This window comes from Gymnoscopelus braueri, assembly GCF_963280865.1.
Source record: "Gymnoscopelus braueri genome assembly, chromosome: 9".
NCBI lineage: Eukaryota > Metazoa > Chordata > Actinopteri > Myctophiformes > Myctophidae > Gymnoscopelus > Gymnoscopelus braueri.
This window is the reverse complement of record NC_137610.1, coordinates 29610636-29628732: the sequence shown is the minus strand read 5'-3', so window position 1 is coordinate 29628732 and position 18097 is coordinate 29610636. Positions and strand designations below refer to the sequence as shown.

The 18097-nt window shown below is 41.8% G+C and overlaps 1 protein-coding gene across 1 annotated transcript; it reads right to left on the bottom strand.

Annotated features, from left to right (window-relative positions):
* Nucleotides 1-3565: 3565 nt before the first annotated feature.
* Nucleotides 3566-17841, bottom strand: LOC308092263 (uncharacterized protein; the record flags this gene model as incomplete). Its single annotated transcript, XM_080438111.1, has 5 exons — nt 3566-4050; nt 4974-5230; nt 5679-6320; nt 15097-15279; nt 17588-17841. 4 exons carry the CDS (start codon nt 17839-17841, stop codon nt 4975-4977), a joined length of 1335 nt encoding a protein of 444 aa, XP_080294237.1. The 3' UTR covers nt 3566-4050; nt 4974.
* Nucleotides 17842-18097: the final 256 nt, after the last annotated feature.

The following is an 18097-nucleotide window of genomic DNA, read 5'->3' as shown; positions in this document are numbered from 1 at the left end:
AAATGGCCGCCGATCAGATTGAAATGCTTTTTATTGAACAATACGGAAGACACGGGTACTTATAGACTCAAGTGTTTCAACTCGTTACATCCATAGCCGTGGGATCAGCACTTTATATTTGAAATCTGAACGTTTATGTAGTTGTACGGGTTGTAAGTGGAGAAAGTGGCAAAACCAGGTACAAGTTGCGTCATGATATGACTTGTTTCAGGGCTACAACCACATGCTGCTTAGGAGGAGTTTTAGCAGATCTACAAGATCACAGCCACAACGGTTTACAATGTTTTGCGTAAAGGTGAATAAAACATGACGTTACCTGAATGGGAGAAGTTGAAGTTGTTGTTAAATGTATGTTTAAGTTTACGTCCGTCTGTCTCTTGCTCTCAAACAAACTAACCGGCTAACCGCCACACATGTCCAACTCTCTATAAATCACATCCAGCCAATCACAACTGCGAGTCCCCTGTAACATAAATTGTCCCCACCTGTGTTGGACTTCCCTGACCCCGCCCACGCCCCACTCAGTCTGACAGCTGAGCTGGTGGTAGCCCCGCCCACTTAATCAAACAACATAATGACAACACACACACACACGCACGCACACACACACACACACGCACGCACACACACACACACACACACACACACACACACACACACACACGCGCGCGTCGCGCGCACACGCACGCACATACACATTATCACAACTGCATTACACTGTTTTCTACGGAGCCCCTGTAGTTTTCACATAGTCCATAACATAATACAATTATTTTGGGGGGGTCCCCAGATTATTTGCTTGTGTGCAACATTGTTTTCTCACTCAACAGTAAACAAACCAACATACAGTATAAGTGTATACAGGGTAAAGCAGCTTCTAGATCTGCCATTTTCACTGTTTTTAAATAGGGCTGAAGTGGTTAATTCAAAAGTCATTTTTGTAAGTTTGGGTCCTGGGAAGTCAAGCTGAAAACCCTGGTCTAAAGCAGTGGTTCTCAACCTTATCAGGCCGCAACCCCCCAAAATAATCATATTTGCCCCACCACCACCTTGGCAAGCACTTGGAATTGAGTTGAGGAGTTACATTTTCTTTGACTCGGATCCACAGATGAATATTCAAATCAAAATCAAATCAAGCTTTATTTATAGAGCACATTTAAAACAATTGAGATTGACCAAAGTGCTGTACGCGGTCAAATCAAAGCATCATCAACAAAACATTATGTATGTGCACCCACATAGCATCTTCTCATCCGGCGTAGAAAGAACAGACGTTTCTATGCTCTTTTTACAAGAGAGGCCGTATTTGAGGACCATGTCAGACTGTCTGTGACCTGTACTCCCAGAAACTTGGTGCTACTCGTTACCTCCACTGCAGTGTCCTTTATGAGTGGTGTGTGGCTGTGCTGGTTCCGTCTGAAGTCAACAATGATGATCTCTTTTGTCTTGTTGACATTCAGGACCAGATTGTGTGTTGCACCAGCCCACCAACTGTCTCACTTCCTCCGTGTAGGTGTTCTTGTTGTCGTCCCTGATGAGGCCCACGACTGTCGTGTCGTCCGCAAATTTCACGATGTGGTTGGCACTGAACCTAGCACAGCAGTCATGGGTCATCAGGCTGAACAGCAGTGGACTCCGAACACAGCCCTGGGCTCAGGGAGATGACGTTGGACTTATTTGTTTCCGACCCGCACAGATTGAGGTCTGTTTGTTAGGAAGTCCAGCAGCTAGTTACACAGGGGAGTGCCAAGGCCAGTTTGCCGACCAGTGGACAACCAAGGCCAACCGGACCCCTGGGCCTTGGCCTTATTGCACATTGACGGTAACCGAAGTATGATACAATGTTATTACAGTAATCAACTGGGGATCCCCCAAACTAATTTGGGGACCCCCAGTTTGGGAACTACTGTACTAGACTAACAGCCCTGTATAGATCGATTGATTAAGAGTTCAACACAGTGCAGGGCGACACCTGCTGGTCAGTGCCAGTATAGATTTTGATGGTATGTCTATAGACCGCCGAAGTCTGACGTCATTTACACATCCTTTGTTTGTCTACCTGGTTCGCAGTTTTCCACCCCCGTTCTGAATCCCATAGACGTATTTAATATCGCGTCAAATAAGAACTGTGTTCCAAAAATAAACAAATGACCCCGGCGTGTTGACTCTTATGGATATGAAGCATCAACTGACGGTGAGAAAACGATAATGTTACTTCCGCCGAATTAGTTACATTTTCGCCAGAAACAGACTGTATCAAATATAAGTGACTGACTATCGTAAACGATACAGAACCCCCTCCCTGACAATAACGCCGACACGCGGTGTTTATTTTTGGACCACAATTCTTATATGAGACGATTCTAAGATGACCCAATGTTATTCTCCATAGAGAAATTACTTCCGCAAACCTGGGGATGAACGAGTCACGTCAGGACTTCGGTGCTCTATAGGGGCCGGGCATAGCGACGTAACAGGGTCGAGACACCGTTAAATCAGCCCACTTTCGCCGCCATAGTGAGTGAGTTTGATAGATTGACAGCTTATTATAAGCGACTTTGGGCTTCTTTTTCTGTAAAGTTGCTTGTAAAATTAGTAGTTTTGTGTGGCTTATTTATAAAGTGTACTTGCTTATTTAGGTACTTGCTTATTTAGGCTTTAAAAAAATTAAAAAAATTAAACCAATGGTTCTCAAATCTTTTCATGAAAATGTTTTGTGCCAGGGAGCATTTGTGTTGTTAGAATGTTTTAAAAAAAAAATCCAAATATTATTTATTTTATTGCAAGAGTTTTTTTTAATAGCCTATGTACAAGCTCATGTGAGCTTGTAGATCGGCTATTTTCAAGTAGCCGATTGAAGTCTACTTTGGTATCATCCGAGACAAAAAAATGCCATGCAGAAACAAACAGTATAGTAGGGGGCACATTTTCTTTTAATACATTTTTTACAGCACAAAAAAAATAAAATAATAATAATATACACAAGATTGATACAGTATGTACAGTGTCAACTATTACAATGTCCATTGTCCAGTATTGAGTATCTGGATAATTGTGTACATACATATGTATTAGGCTAGGCAATAAACATATCTAAACCGATATTTAGAACCAACTTAGAATCGAGAAACATTTCATATATATATATATATATATATATATATATATATATATATATATATATATATATATATATATATATATATATATATATATCGACATATATATATATATATATATATATATATATATATATATATATATATATATATATATATATATATATATATATATATAATTATTTTTCTGTGTCGATTTGTATATGTATATATATATACATATATATATATATATATATATATATATATATATATATATATATATATATATATATACATATACAAATCGACACAGACAAATAATAATATATATATATATATATATATATATGTCGATTTGTATATATATATATATATATATATATATATATATATATATATATATATATATATATATATATACAAATCGACACAGAAAAACTAGCCTGTATTATACAATATACAAGCTCACAAACTAATAATCGTTCATGAATAGTAATCGAGGCAAAATCACTGATTTAAAGTCAAATCAACATACAGTAATATGTAAGTATGTTTCCTCCCTGTCTGCAAAGGATTATATAACAAGAAGGCCCATGTGCACTGTTAGCAGATCTACAAGCTCGTAACGTGTTGTGTATTTTTGCTACTTTTGTTTGTCACTGTAGTATGACGAAATAGGGCATTCATTTACGAAAGAAAAAAAACAACATCAAAAGTTGAAATCGCTCTGGATTACGAGCGTTAAATGCCTAAATTGTAAATATGGAGAGATGAGGTTTCTGCCCGACAGCAACAATATGTAATAGCGACTAAATGCCAGCAGCCAATTTCAGGGGCTCGTCACCAAAAGCCAGCACCAGGGCCACCAGAGTCAGGGGCCCGTGAACAGGAGAACAATACCAGGGACCAGTCAGCAGCAGCCAGTTGTCAGGGGCCGGTCAGCCGTGACCTAAAAGAAAAGAGAGCTTCAGCTACAAGTGCAAATGAGGGGTAAGATGGCTTTAGAGCGGGCAGTTTTAAATGTCCTCACAACAAAATATTATGAAGTTGAACATTTTGTTCCAACTTCTGGCCCATGGCCTGTGCCACGGCCTGCCATTAGGAAAAAGAAGTGAGGTGCACATGGCCATGCTCAAGCTTGTGTATGATGCTCAATTCCATCTTAAAGCAAGCTAAGGTAGGTCAATTACATTTCTTGTGTTTATGCACAACTCAACCGTCGGACCGGAGTTACAGTATGTTGAGACCGGAGTATACTGTATATGGGCACATTGATTGATTGTGTTTCTTGTTGTTGGGCTAAATAAGAGTGAGAATCAATTCAGTAGTCCTGCATACTGTTATCATGACTAATATTTACCCAGCGTGACAATATTAAATGACTAAATGTGACATGGAACCTTGACAACAGATGGTTACAAACAATTGCCACACAATCATCAAAAACAAGGCAACTTTTGCACTGTTTAGTGTCTCTGTCTGAGCCATATGGAACCTAACGTCCCTATTCTGGGGCAACCATTGGGGGAAAACAGCTGTATCTATAAGCTCACAACACTTGCAACGTGAGCTTGTAGATCAGCTATTTTTGGCAAGGATACACTGTAAAATCCTCAGTGATAATTTAACTCTTAAGATTGTACAAATGGAACCAGAGCCTGTAAGGGTCCATTTGGTTCCCAACAAACAATCATGTCGCTCGCTGGGGACCCTTGGAACCTCCTTAAAGACCCCCACCCCAGACACCATGTTGCGAACCAGTGGGGTAGAGGGAAAAAAGGACCAATTATAGAGCTCTGGGGGACCCTTGTCAACAAGTATATAGGGGTTTAAGTGGTTACATTCATGGGTGAGAGAGAAGGTGACTAGTACCTTAAACATAGTCGTTCAGCCAAGCCACAGCAGTGGCCGGTGAGTTGAAGTACTCTGTGAACTTCTCTCTCACGGAGAGAGCCTCTTGACTGGCACAGTGGCTCCCGACCATTCCAACCGGACGGAGAGCGTCTGCGGTCTCCGCCGCCAGAGCCACGTGGGCGGCCGTGTCCTGCTGGTCCCGTCTGAGGAAGTTGTGCAGGACGGTGGTGGCTCTCACTATCTTCTCCGCGGTGGCGGGGCTCACCTCCATCACCCTGTGGATTATCGTGATATAAAAACCGCTCACAATAATCGTATCGCCGAGATTTTAATTTATCGGGAAATGGTCCTCTGTCATACACTAGGATGAATTAGCTTTTGTTGAGCTGCAAATTCAGTACCACTTAAACCCTCTGTACTTGATAAAAACGGACCATAAAGAGCATTTGGTACGCTCTTATTTCACTCTACACAAATCGAGTCGCCAAAAATAGCAGATCTACAAGCTCGCAACGTGTTGCAACGCAAGGCGTTGTGAGCTTATAGATCGGCAATTTTTGGCGAACGTTCCCCCCAGAATAGGGATGCTGGCCGTTCAAGTGGTTAACGAAAGTGGCATTTTAAGTTTTAAGCATATTTTGTTAATCGTGATAAAATTGTTAATCTCAATAATTTTTTACACAATAATCGTGACATGAAATGTTCATATCGTCCCATCCTTACCTGTTGTACACTCTGAACTGCGAGGCCAGCTGGCCGAAGGCGCTCTCCGCCACCCCCCGCGCGCGGGACAGGTGGTAGTTGAAGACCCGCTGAGCGTCCACGTGAAGGGGCCTCCCGGGGAACGGACAGAGGACGTTCCGTTGCGGAGCGAGCGCTTCGTCGGCCACGAAAACGTAAGGGACGGGTCCCAGGTGCTCGGCGGTCTGGATCGGCGAGTCGTCCGGAAGGTCGAGCGTTCCCTCGTGCAGGGCCTTTCCGAACTCGGACGCCGAAAGGATCTCGCCGTCGCCGCCGCTGCTCCTCCCGAAAGCCCCCACGTCCGCCGTGCGGAACAGGCCGTTGGCGTCCACCACGGCCAGGAGGACGATCGAAAACTGTTCCCGCCTCGACTTTGAGTGCGCGGGCGCCTTGATGACCACGTGCTTGGCCTCCAACGCACCCACGCAGTGAGGGAAGTCCCAGCGTTGGCCGAACTCGTCCGCTATGGCTTTCCACTCGTGCTTCTTCGGCGCGGGCATGAACTCCTCGACCAGACTGTTCCAGATGGCGTCCGCCACAGAGGACAAGATGCCGACCACGGTGGATTTGCCCACCCGGAAGCTTTTAGAGATGGACGAATAGGAATCGCCGGTGGCGAGGTATCTGTAAGACAGTGGTCAAATAAATTAAAAAAACTGTTGTAATGAGCTGAACTGACGTGTAAAAAGTGTAGTTGGATCGCTGGCCTTGCGGTCCGGGCACCTAGGCTCATAAGCAGGGTTTGAGTCCCGTTTCCCACGACCTTTGCTGCGTGTCTCTTTTCTCTCTCTCCCTCTTTCCTGTTTATCTTCACTTAAGAAAATCGATCAATAAAGGCAAAAAGTCAAAAATAGTTGGTATAGTTAGTGAACCCTATGTGGACAACTACTTCCCTTTGTGGATCCACCATGTGACTTTTTACCTTTTTAATTTGAAAAGACCCCCAGTTTGGTATGCATTGGTGCCACGGACCCAAAGTTACAGACCCATAAGGGTCCATTTGGTTCCCAACTATGACTATCAATCATATAGCTGGCAGGGAGGAGACCCACTGGAACAACCCCCACCAAGGAACCTGATGTGCCGTGACAGTCCTGTCACTCTTGGTTCAATAAACCCTAAAGTCCAGTTTATAGACGACATACACAGAAATTACCTTTTACATGCGCAAGGCATCTTTATTGACAAACAAGGGAGATTCCCTCTATACTATGTGAATAAAAGAACAGCAAATTAATGATATTAAAACAATACGACCTGATATATCACGAAGGCAATTCGCTCCACATCTAAGTCTGCATGCAAACAAGCGTTCGGTTGAGCGCCTGGAGAATTCTGAAGTTCTTATCTATTACATTCAGTATATCAACGCTGTGGCTATCAAGGCCTGTCTTCTGACTGCACTCTATAAAGTAAAGGTTGACGGCCCAAGGTTCCACAATGGACCATCAAGCCCTCCTTGGGTACGAATTTAGTACCCACAACAACACAAGATTAAACACTTAAACAGTACTTTATAGAAATTATCCACTTGCATAACATATTTCATGTTTAAAAAAATCAGGTCCCATTATTCTCTTTTTGAGTCATGTGAGCCGAGGAAAACCCTTTTCTTTGAAGGGGAAACTCTGAACTAGGCTGGGGCAGTCCCAAACCTACCATCTGGACATGAGCTCTTATTGGGGACAATTACATCATTTGATTCCATATTGCATTGCTAAACTTAGGGTCCCTCAGTGGGGCATTCCCACTGAGTTTTCCTTTACAAGCAACTATTCTAACATGTGTAATATATAACATATTTCATGTTTAAAAAAATCAGGTCCCATTATTCTCTTTTTGAGTCATGTGAGCCGAGGAAAACCCTTTTCTTTGAAGGGGAAACTCTGAACTAGGCTGGGGCAGTCCCAAACCTACCATCTGGACATGAGCTCTTATTGGGGACAATTACATCATTTGATTCCATATTGCATTGCTAAACTTAGGGTCCCTCAGTGGGGCATTCCCACTGAGTTTTCCTTTACAAGCAACTATTCTAACATGTGTAATATATATATATTTTAAAAAAAAATCATTTATCTATTTCTCTGTGTGCATTTTTGGTTTCTTCTCCAATTCCTCTGGTTGAGGTGGTCACTTTTCCGAGCCCGGAGGAGGAGGTTCCGACAGAGCCCAAGACTAGGCCCCCCCCCCAACCCATCCAGTGCCATTAACGAATGTACTTGGCACTGAATGAGCTAAGAGGCGGAGGTCCCACTCCCGAGCCCCCCGGGTCCGTACCCTCCTGGGGCCTGAGACCGGAGCCCCCCGTATTATACACAGGGGCCCCAACCCCCAAGCGCCAGTCAGATCCGTACCCTCCTTGAGGTCAAAGGTCGGGCGTAGATATCGTGCAGGGGTGTTCTTCGTCAAGTTCAGCATTGGGGCCCAGGTGGCAATATAATGTTTCTGTGGTGTGTATTGGGATAGCCCATATTTAATGTGCCTAAAGCTGCCAGGGAGATCGCTACGATCAGATTACATCCCCCAACATTACTATCAAAATCAAAATCAAACTTATTATGTATTCTGGGGTCGTTCAGTGGCCTTGGGCAGCATAGATGTCGGGCCGTGTAAAAATCTCTCTGTTTGGTCTCTCAATACTACATCTGTCTCTAAAGAATCACTCTGATTAAACCCCATGAAACAATGGTATGTTCCTGTCTGGCTGAGAGTGATATGGGTACTAGTCAAATTTATTGTGTAGTCACCCTCCTTGATATAAAAAAAAAATTTGTGTAGTAAATATTGTCTAGTGGCAAGTCTTTCACTTAGGTCTTTGGCCCGTATTATGCTTTGGACTTTAATTATACTATCTGGACTATCGACTGTATTTGTACTATTATACTATCTAATTTGTGGCGTGCTTGTGTATGAGAGTGTGTGCGTGTCACTGTCTCTCCTTCCTTACACTTAAGTGTCTCTGTATTGGTCACTCTGCCATAAGTCTAAGCATATCCATTTAACAAAAATTAACGGCAACATTACAACACTTCGACATGAAAGTTTCTACAAGTCACTTAACATTATACTATGTATCTCAATATCAATCTGCTATTATATTATTTCCCTCCTTGACCTGACACCCGGCAGGGCACACAGCATAGGAATGTGCAGAGGCCAGGGTGCCACCCTCCTTTACCCTTTTTGACATACACAACAACACATACCATACACAAAATGTAATTGGAAACACAACAAAACAACTTTCCTGTGCTTTATGCACAGGTCAATTGACATTATCCTCGGGCTGTACAAAATTGTACACTTCTCTTCTGCAACCCATGACCTGTTTCAGAGAAATGGAAGGTTAATGACAGCAAAATCACATAACCTTAATCACACCTTGGTCAATCAGTGGTCACATGGTAATTGAAATAAACGTTAGGTCAATGATGAGCAAGGTAATTGGATACATCTAGCACCAAAATCGATGATGTAAAGTATGCATTCTTTTGACACTAGTGTAGGTTTCAGTCAGCCCACCGCAACTGGCAATAAACTGTAAAGCAAATGTCAGCAATGTATGAAATCACTTGACATCCACTCTGCACCCAAAACCCGGCATGTTCTCATAATGTACACCAAACGCACTGACCATTACCATAAGGGGGAGATATTTTGAGCAGCACACACAAACACCTCACTTCGCTGTATGTGAATCAAATCAAGCCAGAGCACAAAAGGAGCCAACACGCGCACAGCCCCGAAGTGTGCACCCTTCTGAGGCCATGGACCGTGCAGCTACCCCCGTGGTCATAAATGTTCTGCTAGGCATCACCCAACGTGCTCGTGAGTCTCTTGACAACCACTTAACTCAACTGCAACAGAAATCAACTACCTTTCAATTCACGTAACAAATTTAGATACACTTATAAGATATTTTGGTATCTTGTAAGGGCCTAAATGTCCCCAGTAGGTATGATATCTAGTGTTTCTGCTATAAACTTATCTTGCTATGGTTCACCCTGTCCACCCTGCCACAGTGTGATCAATTTATCGCTCCAAAAAAATCTATCACTTCTAATGTTGGAATGCAAACCTCTTCGCTTAAATAATGTTATTATTCACGTAACATAAAAACATAAAACACTTAACTCTATTTAAGCCCTATTTTAGCTATCACTAGGCAATAATTCTCATTTCAATCACTTATACTTAATTATTATCACAACTCTGAGGTTCCCTTGTGCACTTCAGTCTCGTTCATCTGTGCCTGTCTTGTTGACACAGCCACTGAATTGGGTGAAACAGCTGAACTGTAAACATCTTGATAAGAAAGGACATCTACTGCACAGTGTCGATATGGAAAAACTTAGAGCCGCTCGCCACTAAAATCATCTTAATGTCCTCCCTTAATTTTTCACTTAAGTCTTGTCTTTGGTTTTGAACAAATATAATATGTTCACACTTATAACTTAATTAGTCGTTACATGTGCCTTCATAGTTTCAGCTTTAGAAAAACTGAAAAACAACAGGCCTTGCATACTTAGATTACTTTGAGAACAATATAGTTTGAATGTGGCATTCTATTTAGCAATAATTCCAAGAGTTTGTCACTTGTCAATTAAGTCCATTGGACCTCCCTCAACAGGGTTGTTTTTCTCACTTATTACATTATTAAAGTTCACTCTGTAATTGTTTTAGTCATATTGTTGTGTAAGTTCATAACAGAACGAATTATGTTTTAGATAACGATACGACCAAGCACTAATAGCTCTGGTGTGTGTGTCTCCCTCGCTATTGTATCTATAAACGTAAATCGTTTTGTGTCCTCTCCAGATCGATAGAAATGTATGTATTTGCACATGTCGAGGCTACAACAACAGAGAGTGGGCAAGAGGTCAACCCCGGCTGCGTATATTCCATTGGCTGAAGAGACGAGAGGTCATGTGTCCGTGACCATAGCATGGTAGTGAACTAGTGTAAAGTCTCTGAAACATTCAAAGTCTGAGTAACCCAAGCTTCCCCAAGGCTTGGTGTCTGTTCCCCGTAGGTGTCATCAGAAGTGAGTCTCAACCACGTCACAGCTTGTATCTATTGCTGGCCCTCTACGTCATGTCCAGAACGATGGTTTATGTTGTGGTGTTTCACTTGTAGCGCACACAGTACAGTTCCATGTCCCATCAGGTCACAGCTGGAAGTGAACCTCTGCCACTCATGCTGTAAGTTAGCGTCGAATGTGGAATCAATACATCTCTAACTTCTGTGAAGGTCCATTTTGGGAATATGTCACTTAGTGTATGGATTACCTACAGGCACTGTGTCTGTGGCACTTGAATGTATTTTGATACTGCAGTCTGTGTGGCAAATCTCGCTATGGTGCATGTGATGTCAGTAAGGCCTCTGTTCTGCTCTTGGCCTTCATGTGCGCGTGCAAGCCATGTTTGGTCTATAACAACTAATGTTTTATGATCACTGCACTCCAAAATGTCACTCTCCACTACAGTATATGTTATGCAGCTTGGCCGTGCTAATGAAACAAGGAATTAAGAGTTCACACTACAAGCGTTTGGGCTTTCTGCCCACTTACATTCTTAAACGTATTATTGTTATTATTATTATTATTATGATTATTATTATTAAAGTTATAATTAGTTATGTCACTCACTCATACACTGACTTTTTGTACCACTTAATTGATTTGAGTGAAAATATAATTACACAATTTAGTTGCCCCATACCTAAACATACAGATTAATTTGAATATTATTGTATGCAAGCTACTGTTTTCTCTATATTTCTGCAGAATTATCTGAAGAAACTAATTTATTTGAACGTCATATTTCTACTCTCTTCTGACCTCGCTTTTTTATTTTATTTTTTAAAACTGACTCCAATCATCTAATCTAAGGGTGGCCTTCCCTAGTTATCAGTGTCCTTAATTTCTGGGATTACTAAATAGTTATCGCACATTTCAGACTGTTCATAACTGCAACAACAATAGCAGATCTACAAGCTTGTAGAAGTATTAAGGATATAAGCGGGCTTGGTCACAGTACAATATGTCTGCATTTATTTTATTATTCTACAGAGAATTTAGTTGATCTACACACTTATGTTGGGTCACTAATTTCAACCAGATTTACTTCCACTGTCCATGACTACATTTTAGCTGGGAGCATTCTCATGAAAAAAAAAAAAAAATTGTTTTCCTTTTCCACTGACAGTGTTGTGGGAATCTTATCAGTGTGTGTGTGCCACTGCTACAGGCATCTGGTAATGGGTGAAGGTCACAGCGCCTTCCTTCCCCCCCATTCTTTCAACTGTCTATTTTAATAGATTGAAGGAAGACTATTTCTCTCCCTCTATGTGAAGCTGGTGGCCACTGTTTATTTATTCATCTTATTTTAAATACGTTAATTAATGACGTTAGATCACTGCAGTATGTAAATTCTCAGGGGTATAGGCTTCAATATAACTCACATTTTTTAATCCAGCAAAAAAGAACAGTAGTAGGTGTCTTGGATGCACCTTACGTGAATGTGGGGTATATCTGAGTTTCTTTCTCTTTCTCCTCCCCCTGGAAAATATTCCCCTAGTGTCTCAGTCCTCAGGCCTTCACGCCGCTCACTCAGAAGTAAACCACTGTGCCCCACTGAGTCAGACTCAAAATGGTACGCAGCCATGCACTTGTGAATGCACCACAGTAACCAGAATCAGTAGTACTCTACAAGGCCACCCCAACCCAATTACATATATGGACCCAGGAACGGCAACGATCGAGGGGCACATATGAAATATGTTGAACCACGGCCCTAATGTATAAAATGGGTGCGCCTGTCATTCATACGCTCACAATTTCCAAAGCATTCACCTCCAACACTTACCCCAAAGTGGGACACACATACAGCTGCAGCAGTCACACGGTCAGTCACCACTTGTCAGGCGTTCAGTGTAAAAACCAGTTGGGGATGTGTCCGGTGGCGTAACGAACATATACAGAACGGACCAGCAGTCTGTGTGCAGCACACCTCCTGCTTACAGTAGATACAAACATGTACACTTAACAATGACACAATATCCCAACTTTGTTACATACAAGACAAAACAAACAAACAAACGGTCGCAGTGTATATTTTTTTCAAGACTTCACTGTAAGTCTAAACCTTCACTCGGTCGCAGTGTACATTTTTTTCAAGACTCCACGTTAAGTCTAAACCTTCACTCGGTCGCAGTGTATATTTTTTTAAAGACTCCACTTTAAGTCTAAACCTTCACTCGGTCGCAGTGTACATTTTTTTCAAGACTCCACTTTAAGTCTAAACCTTCACTCGGTCGCAGTGTACATTTTTTTCAAGACTCCACGTTAAGTCTAAACCTTCACTCGGTCGCAGTGTACATTTTTTTTTAAGACTCCACTTTAAGTCTAAACCTTCACTCGGTCGCAGTGTACATTTTTTTCAAGACTCCACTTTAAGTCTAAACCTTCACTCGGTCGCAGTGTACATTTTTTTCAAGACTCCACGTTAAGTCTAAACCTTCACTCGGTCGCAGTGTACATTTTTTTTTTAAGACTCCACTTTAAGTCTAAACCTTCACTCGGTCGCAGTGTACATTTTTTTCAAGACTCCACTTTAAGTCTAAACCTTCACTCGGTCGCAGTGTACATTTTTTTCAAGACTCCACGTTAAGTCTAAACCTTCACTCGGTCGCAGTGTACATTTTTTTTAAGACTCCACTTTAAGTCTAAACCTTCACTCGGTCGCAGTGTACATTTTTTTTCAAGACTCCACTTTAAGTCTAAACCTTCACTCGGTCGCAGTGTACATTTTTTTCAAGACTCCACGTTAAGTCTAAACCTTCACTCGGTCGCAGTGTACATTTTTTTTCAAGACTCCACTTTAAGTCTAAACCTTGTTCGTTACATACAAGACAAAACAAACAAACAAACAAATACAAACAACGACATATGACGAGACAACTTAGGCTGCACGCTATCTTCTCTTATGGACCCGGCGTGGTTAGCTGAATAGAGAGCCGTGCAAACTCAACCAGTGTAGTGTGTCAGTAAACTATAGGGTCATAGAATACAGAGAGACAGTGTAGTGTCTCAGTAAACTATAGGATCATAGAATACAGAGAAACAGTGTAGTGTCTCAGTAAACTATAAGATCATAGAATACAGAGAGACAGTGTAACGAGAATCAACTCGGTCCACCCAGCCACGCTGACGGGGCAAACTGGGGTATGGGGAGTACAGAGCCTAAGTATTAAACACAAAGGTCATTCAATCTGCTGTTCAGTGGTGACTTCACATGTATGCAATCATATTTACACATTGTCTTTAATAATTGACCTAAATTTGGTATAATACAATTCACATATAGCACCGTGTGTACCCTTCCTGGGGCCCCAAGGAATTGTAGCACATAGTGTATGGGCGAATTGTTATTTGGATCTTATGGATCCAGCGGTCGTCTGGACTGGACAGGGTCACGGTCGGGGTCACCAGCTGATGTGCCGTGACAGTCCTGTCACTCTTGGTTCAATAAACCCTAAAGTCCAGTTTATAGACGACATACACAGAAATTACCTTTTACATGCGCAAGGCATCTTTATTGACAAACAAGGGAGATTCCCTCTATACTATGTGAATAAAAGAACAGCAAATTAATGATATTAAAACAATACGACCTGATATATCACGAAGGCAATTCGCTCCACATCTAAGTCTGCATGCAAACAAGCGTTCGGTTGAGCGCCTGGAGAATTCTGAAGTTCTTATCTATTACATTCAGTATATCAACGCTGTGGCTATCAAGGCCTGTCTTCTGACTGCACTCTATAAAGTAAAGGTTGACGGCCCAAGGTTCCACAATGGACCATCAAACCCCACATTCAGTGGTGGAAAAAGTACTCAAATGCTTTACTTACAGTAAGTAAAAGTATCAATACTGCAATACAGAAATACTCTGTTACAAGTAAAAGTCTAGAATACAAAAATTACTTGAGTAAAAGTACAAAAGTATTGGCATCAAAATGTACCAAAAGTAAAAGTACTAAAATGTTTGAGAATAGCCGATCTACAAGCTCACAACGCGTCGCGATGCGGCGTGTTGTGAGCTTGTAGATCGGCTAGCCTAGGTATAAAATATAAAATAAATAAAAAGTGGTTTCATAATATCATAACTTATATCTGAAAAGTAACTAGAAACTAAAGTTTTCAAATAATTGTAGTGGAGTAAAAGTACAATATTTGCCTCTGAGATGTAGGGGAGTAGAAGTAAAAGTATTGGAAATTAGAAATGAGTAAAGTACAAATACCTCAACATTATACTTAAGTACAGTACTTGAGTAAATGTACTTAGTTACTTTACACCACTGGGAACCCCACACACTGAGAACCAAGTTGAGTCACCGTAAACAGATGGCGAGCCGCTCGGCCGGGTCGATGGCTTCGCGCCAGCACGTGTCTCGTCGGTAGATGTCCGCCGAGATCTTGTCCAGCAGCAGGTCAAACTGCCGCACGCTGAGCGCGAAGTCGGCCATGAAGCGATCCTCATCCTGACGCAGCTCCCGTTGATACTCCCCCAGCTGCTTCCTGGGTAGGGGTGTATAAGCAACACTTAAGGGCCTACACACTGAGCAGCACTATAAGTATAGTTTTTAAAATCGTTCTAAGTCAAGTGGAGGAGAGAGTGCACACCAACTATTACAACAAATACAATGGAGAACGATATAGTTATATCATTGGTTCGATATAGTTATTGAACCAATGAAAAGTATTAAAAAGTGCTTCTGACAAAACCAGCTAACTCCATTGGATCCTCAAACTTTTGGCTAAACCAGCTAACTCCAGCAAAGGGGGTGGAGTTAGCTGGTTTAGCTGACTCCAGGCTCCACCCCCTTTTGACCTCCAACCTCATTGTGAGCTTGGAGGTCCATTCAGCTGTTCTTATCAATGATAAACAAAACCTCCCAACTCCATTTTTGTTTTGTTTTTTTCATTTCCTGAAAAATAAACATTTGGGAGTTGGCTGGTTTCTGCCGGACAGCAGAGATATAGTATATATATATATATAGGCAAACGTAACATGGGGCGAGGCATGCTGCACAGGACAGGACCAGATGAAGCAGATAGTCAAAGCCTTATGTTCCACAGGGAACGAAGATGAAGTAATTAAAGGGGTAGTTCACCCCCCAAATAACTTTTTTTCTATTGATTACTCACCCCATGGAGCCTTGAATTCATGGATATTTATTTGTTTTTGTCGCATTCCTTCCTTTATTATTTGATTATAATCAATTTAGCCCCATTGATTCCGGTAGGAGACACAAATGCATTTGTGTCTCCTACCGGAATCAATGGGGCTAAATTTATTATAATCAAATTATTGGCTTAGGAATGTGACAAAAACAAAAAAATATCTATGAATTCAAGGCTCCAGATGGTCAGTAATCAATAGAAAAAAAGTTATTTTGGGGGTGAACTACCCCTTTAAGTAAGTAATATATGTGTCACAGTACCAATCTCATTGAAAAAGGAGCATTCGGTTTCACCAACGGAGGCGCGCCCTCTGAAGGTGACTTGAGCCACGCAGAGTGTTGCGAAGTCACCTTCAGTCGACTCCATCCGAGTTTTGTACTGATAGGGACAGAAGCGTAAATCATCTGACTGGTTTTTCAATCATCACATACAGTACGTATAAGTGAAGTGAAGTGGTTAATGTATGGTTTATAATAATCAAAAAGAGGTTTCAAATAATTATAGTGGAGTACAAGTACAATATTTGCCTCTGAGATGTAGTTCAGTAAAAGTATTGAAAATGTAAAATACTCCAGTAAAGTAGATACTTAAAATGTGTACTCAAGAACAGTACTCGAGTAAAAGTTACTTTCCACCATTGCAACTGAGCTTATTCTTTAAGAATATCTGCACAGAAAGTAGTAATGCAACTAAATAACCATTTAAATCAAAACATTTAAAGTAACTTCCAACACTCAGGATTTCCCAGTAAGATGTCGCTGTCGGGTGGAAACCTTGTATGTCAAACAGTTCTAATTTTTTTAAAAATTTTAAAGTAGTGAAAATAGTCCATCTACTAGCTCGCATGGCGAGGCGTTGTGTGCTTGTAGATCGGCTATTTTCACAACCTTTTGTGTGACACTCTTGTGTGATGAGTAGGCTTTAATAAAATTCATGTTAAATTAGTATAATAGGTCCGTTTCATGTTCAACCAGTACACACTCACTGAAACAGGATTAGACATACAGAATATTTATTAACAAAGACATGAATCTTTAAAAGTCAATAACCGGGCGCAGTCGGTAGCGCTGTCGCCTCACAGCTAGAAGGTCCTGGGTTCGATTCACGCCGGGGACGCTGGGGGCGTGTCTTCTCCTCCGCGTCAGCAGCGCCCATACCCTAGGTGGGGTTGGCGAAAGGGCCTACTCTGTGTGGAGTTTGCATGTTTTCCCCGTGTCTCCTAGGGTAGTTAATACCCTCACAAAAACAGGCAGTAATCCTGGTCCCTATACCGCCTCCCCCATGACAGCCGGTTGGAATAACGTGTTCCTTCCACGCACTGCGTCCTACCGGGGAAACTCCCCCCTGTCAGGTGATAAGGTCAGTTGGCTCTCATGCATTGAAGGAGGCATGAGCTCGGCTCTGGGCTCCCATGGCTGGCGGGGGGAGTGTAGCGCCAAGGATCACTTAGATAATTGTCACCGGGTGAAAAAGGGTTACAAAATCGTGGGATAAAAAATAAAACTTTTTTTTAAACAATAACCATCAAAAAGATAAACATAAAAGACACCTTTTAAAACTAGTTTCCCCATAAGGTTGGGTTTACTCAAAAGACTTGATTGATATCAGATTGATAGTGCCGTCCCTTTCCTGGGTGGCGTACCTGCCATGATAAACACAGCTGACATGTCCAACACCGTCCTCAACGAGAAAGTTGTGATGTCGTACCCGTCGTTCCTGTGTGTACATCTCTTGGATCTGCGCAATGAGACCAGAGCTGCTCGTGTTAGGGTTCAGATTGAGATTGAGGAAGATGTCAATGAAGCCTCTAATGAGGACCGTGAAGGCACTGAGCGGTTCGATGCCACTAGGCAGAATCAGCTTCCGATGACATGGACTAATGAAACAACCAGCCATATTTTTATATGGCTGGGTAGGCCTCCTGTTATGCCGCTGTGAACAGGGCCGATATGTATCACATTTGACTTGCCAATATCTTGTAGATATAGCACACTTTTCCTTTCAATAAATTATTCGTATCAAATTCACAATAATAAAATATCAATGCACAGTTTAAAGTGCAGGGTGCGTAACTATTGTGAATTCAGTTTGAATAGTACTGCTTAATGACTACGCCACCTTTTGTAAAGAGGAAGGTCCCCTATGTACACAC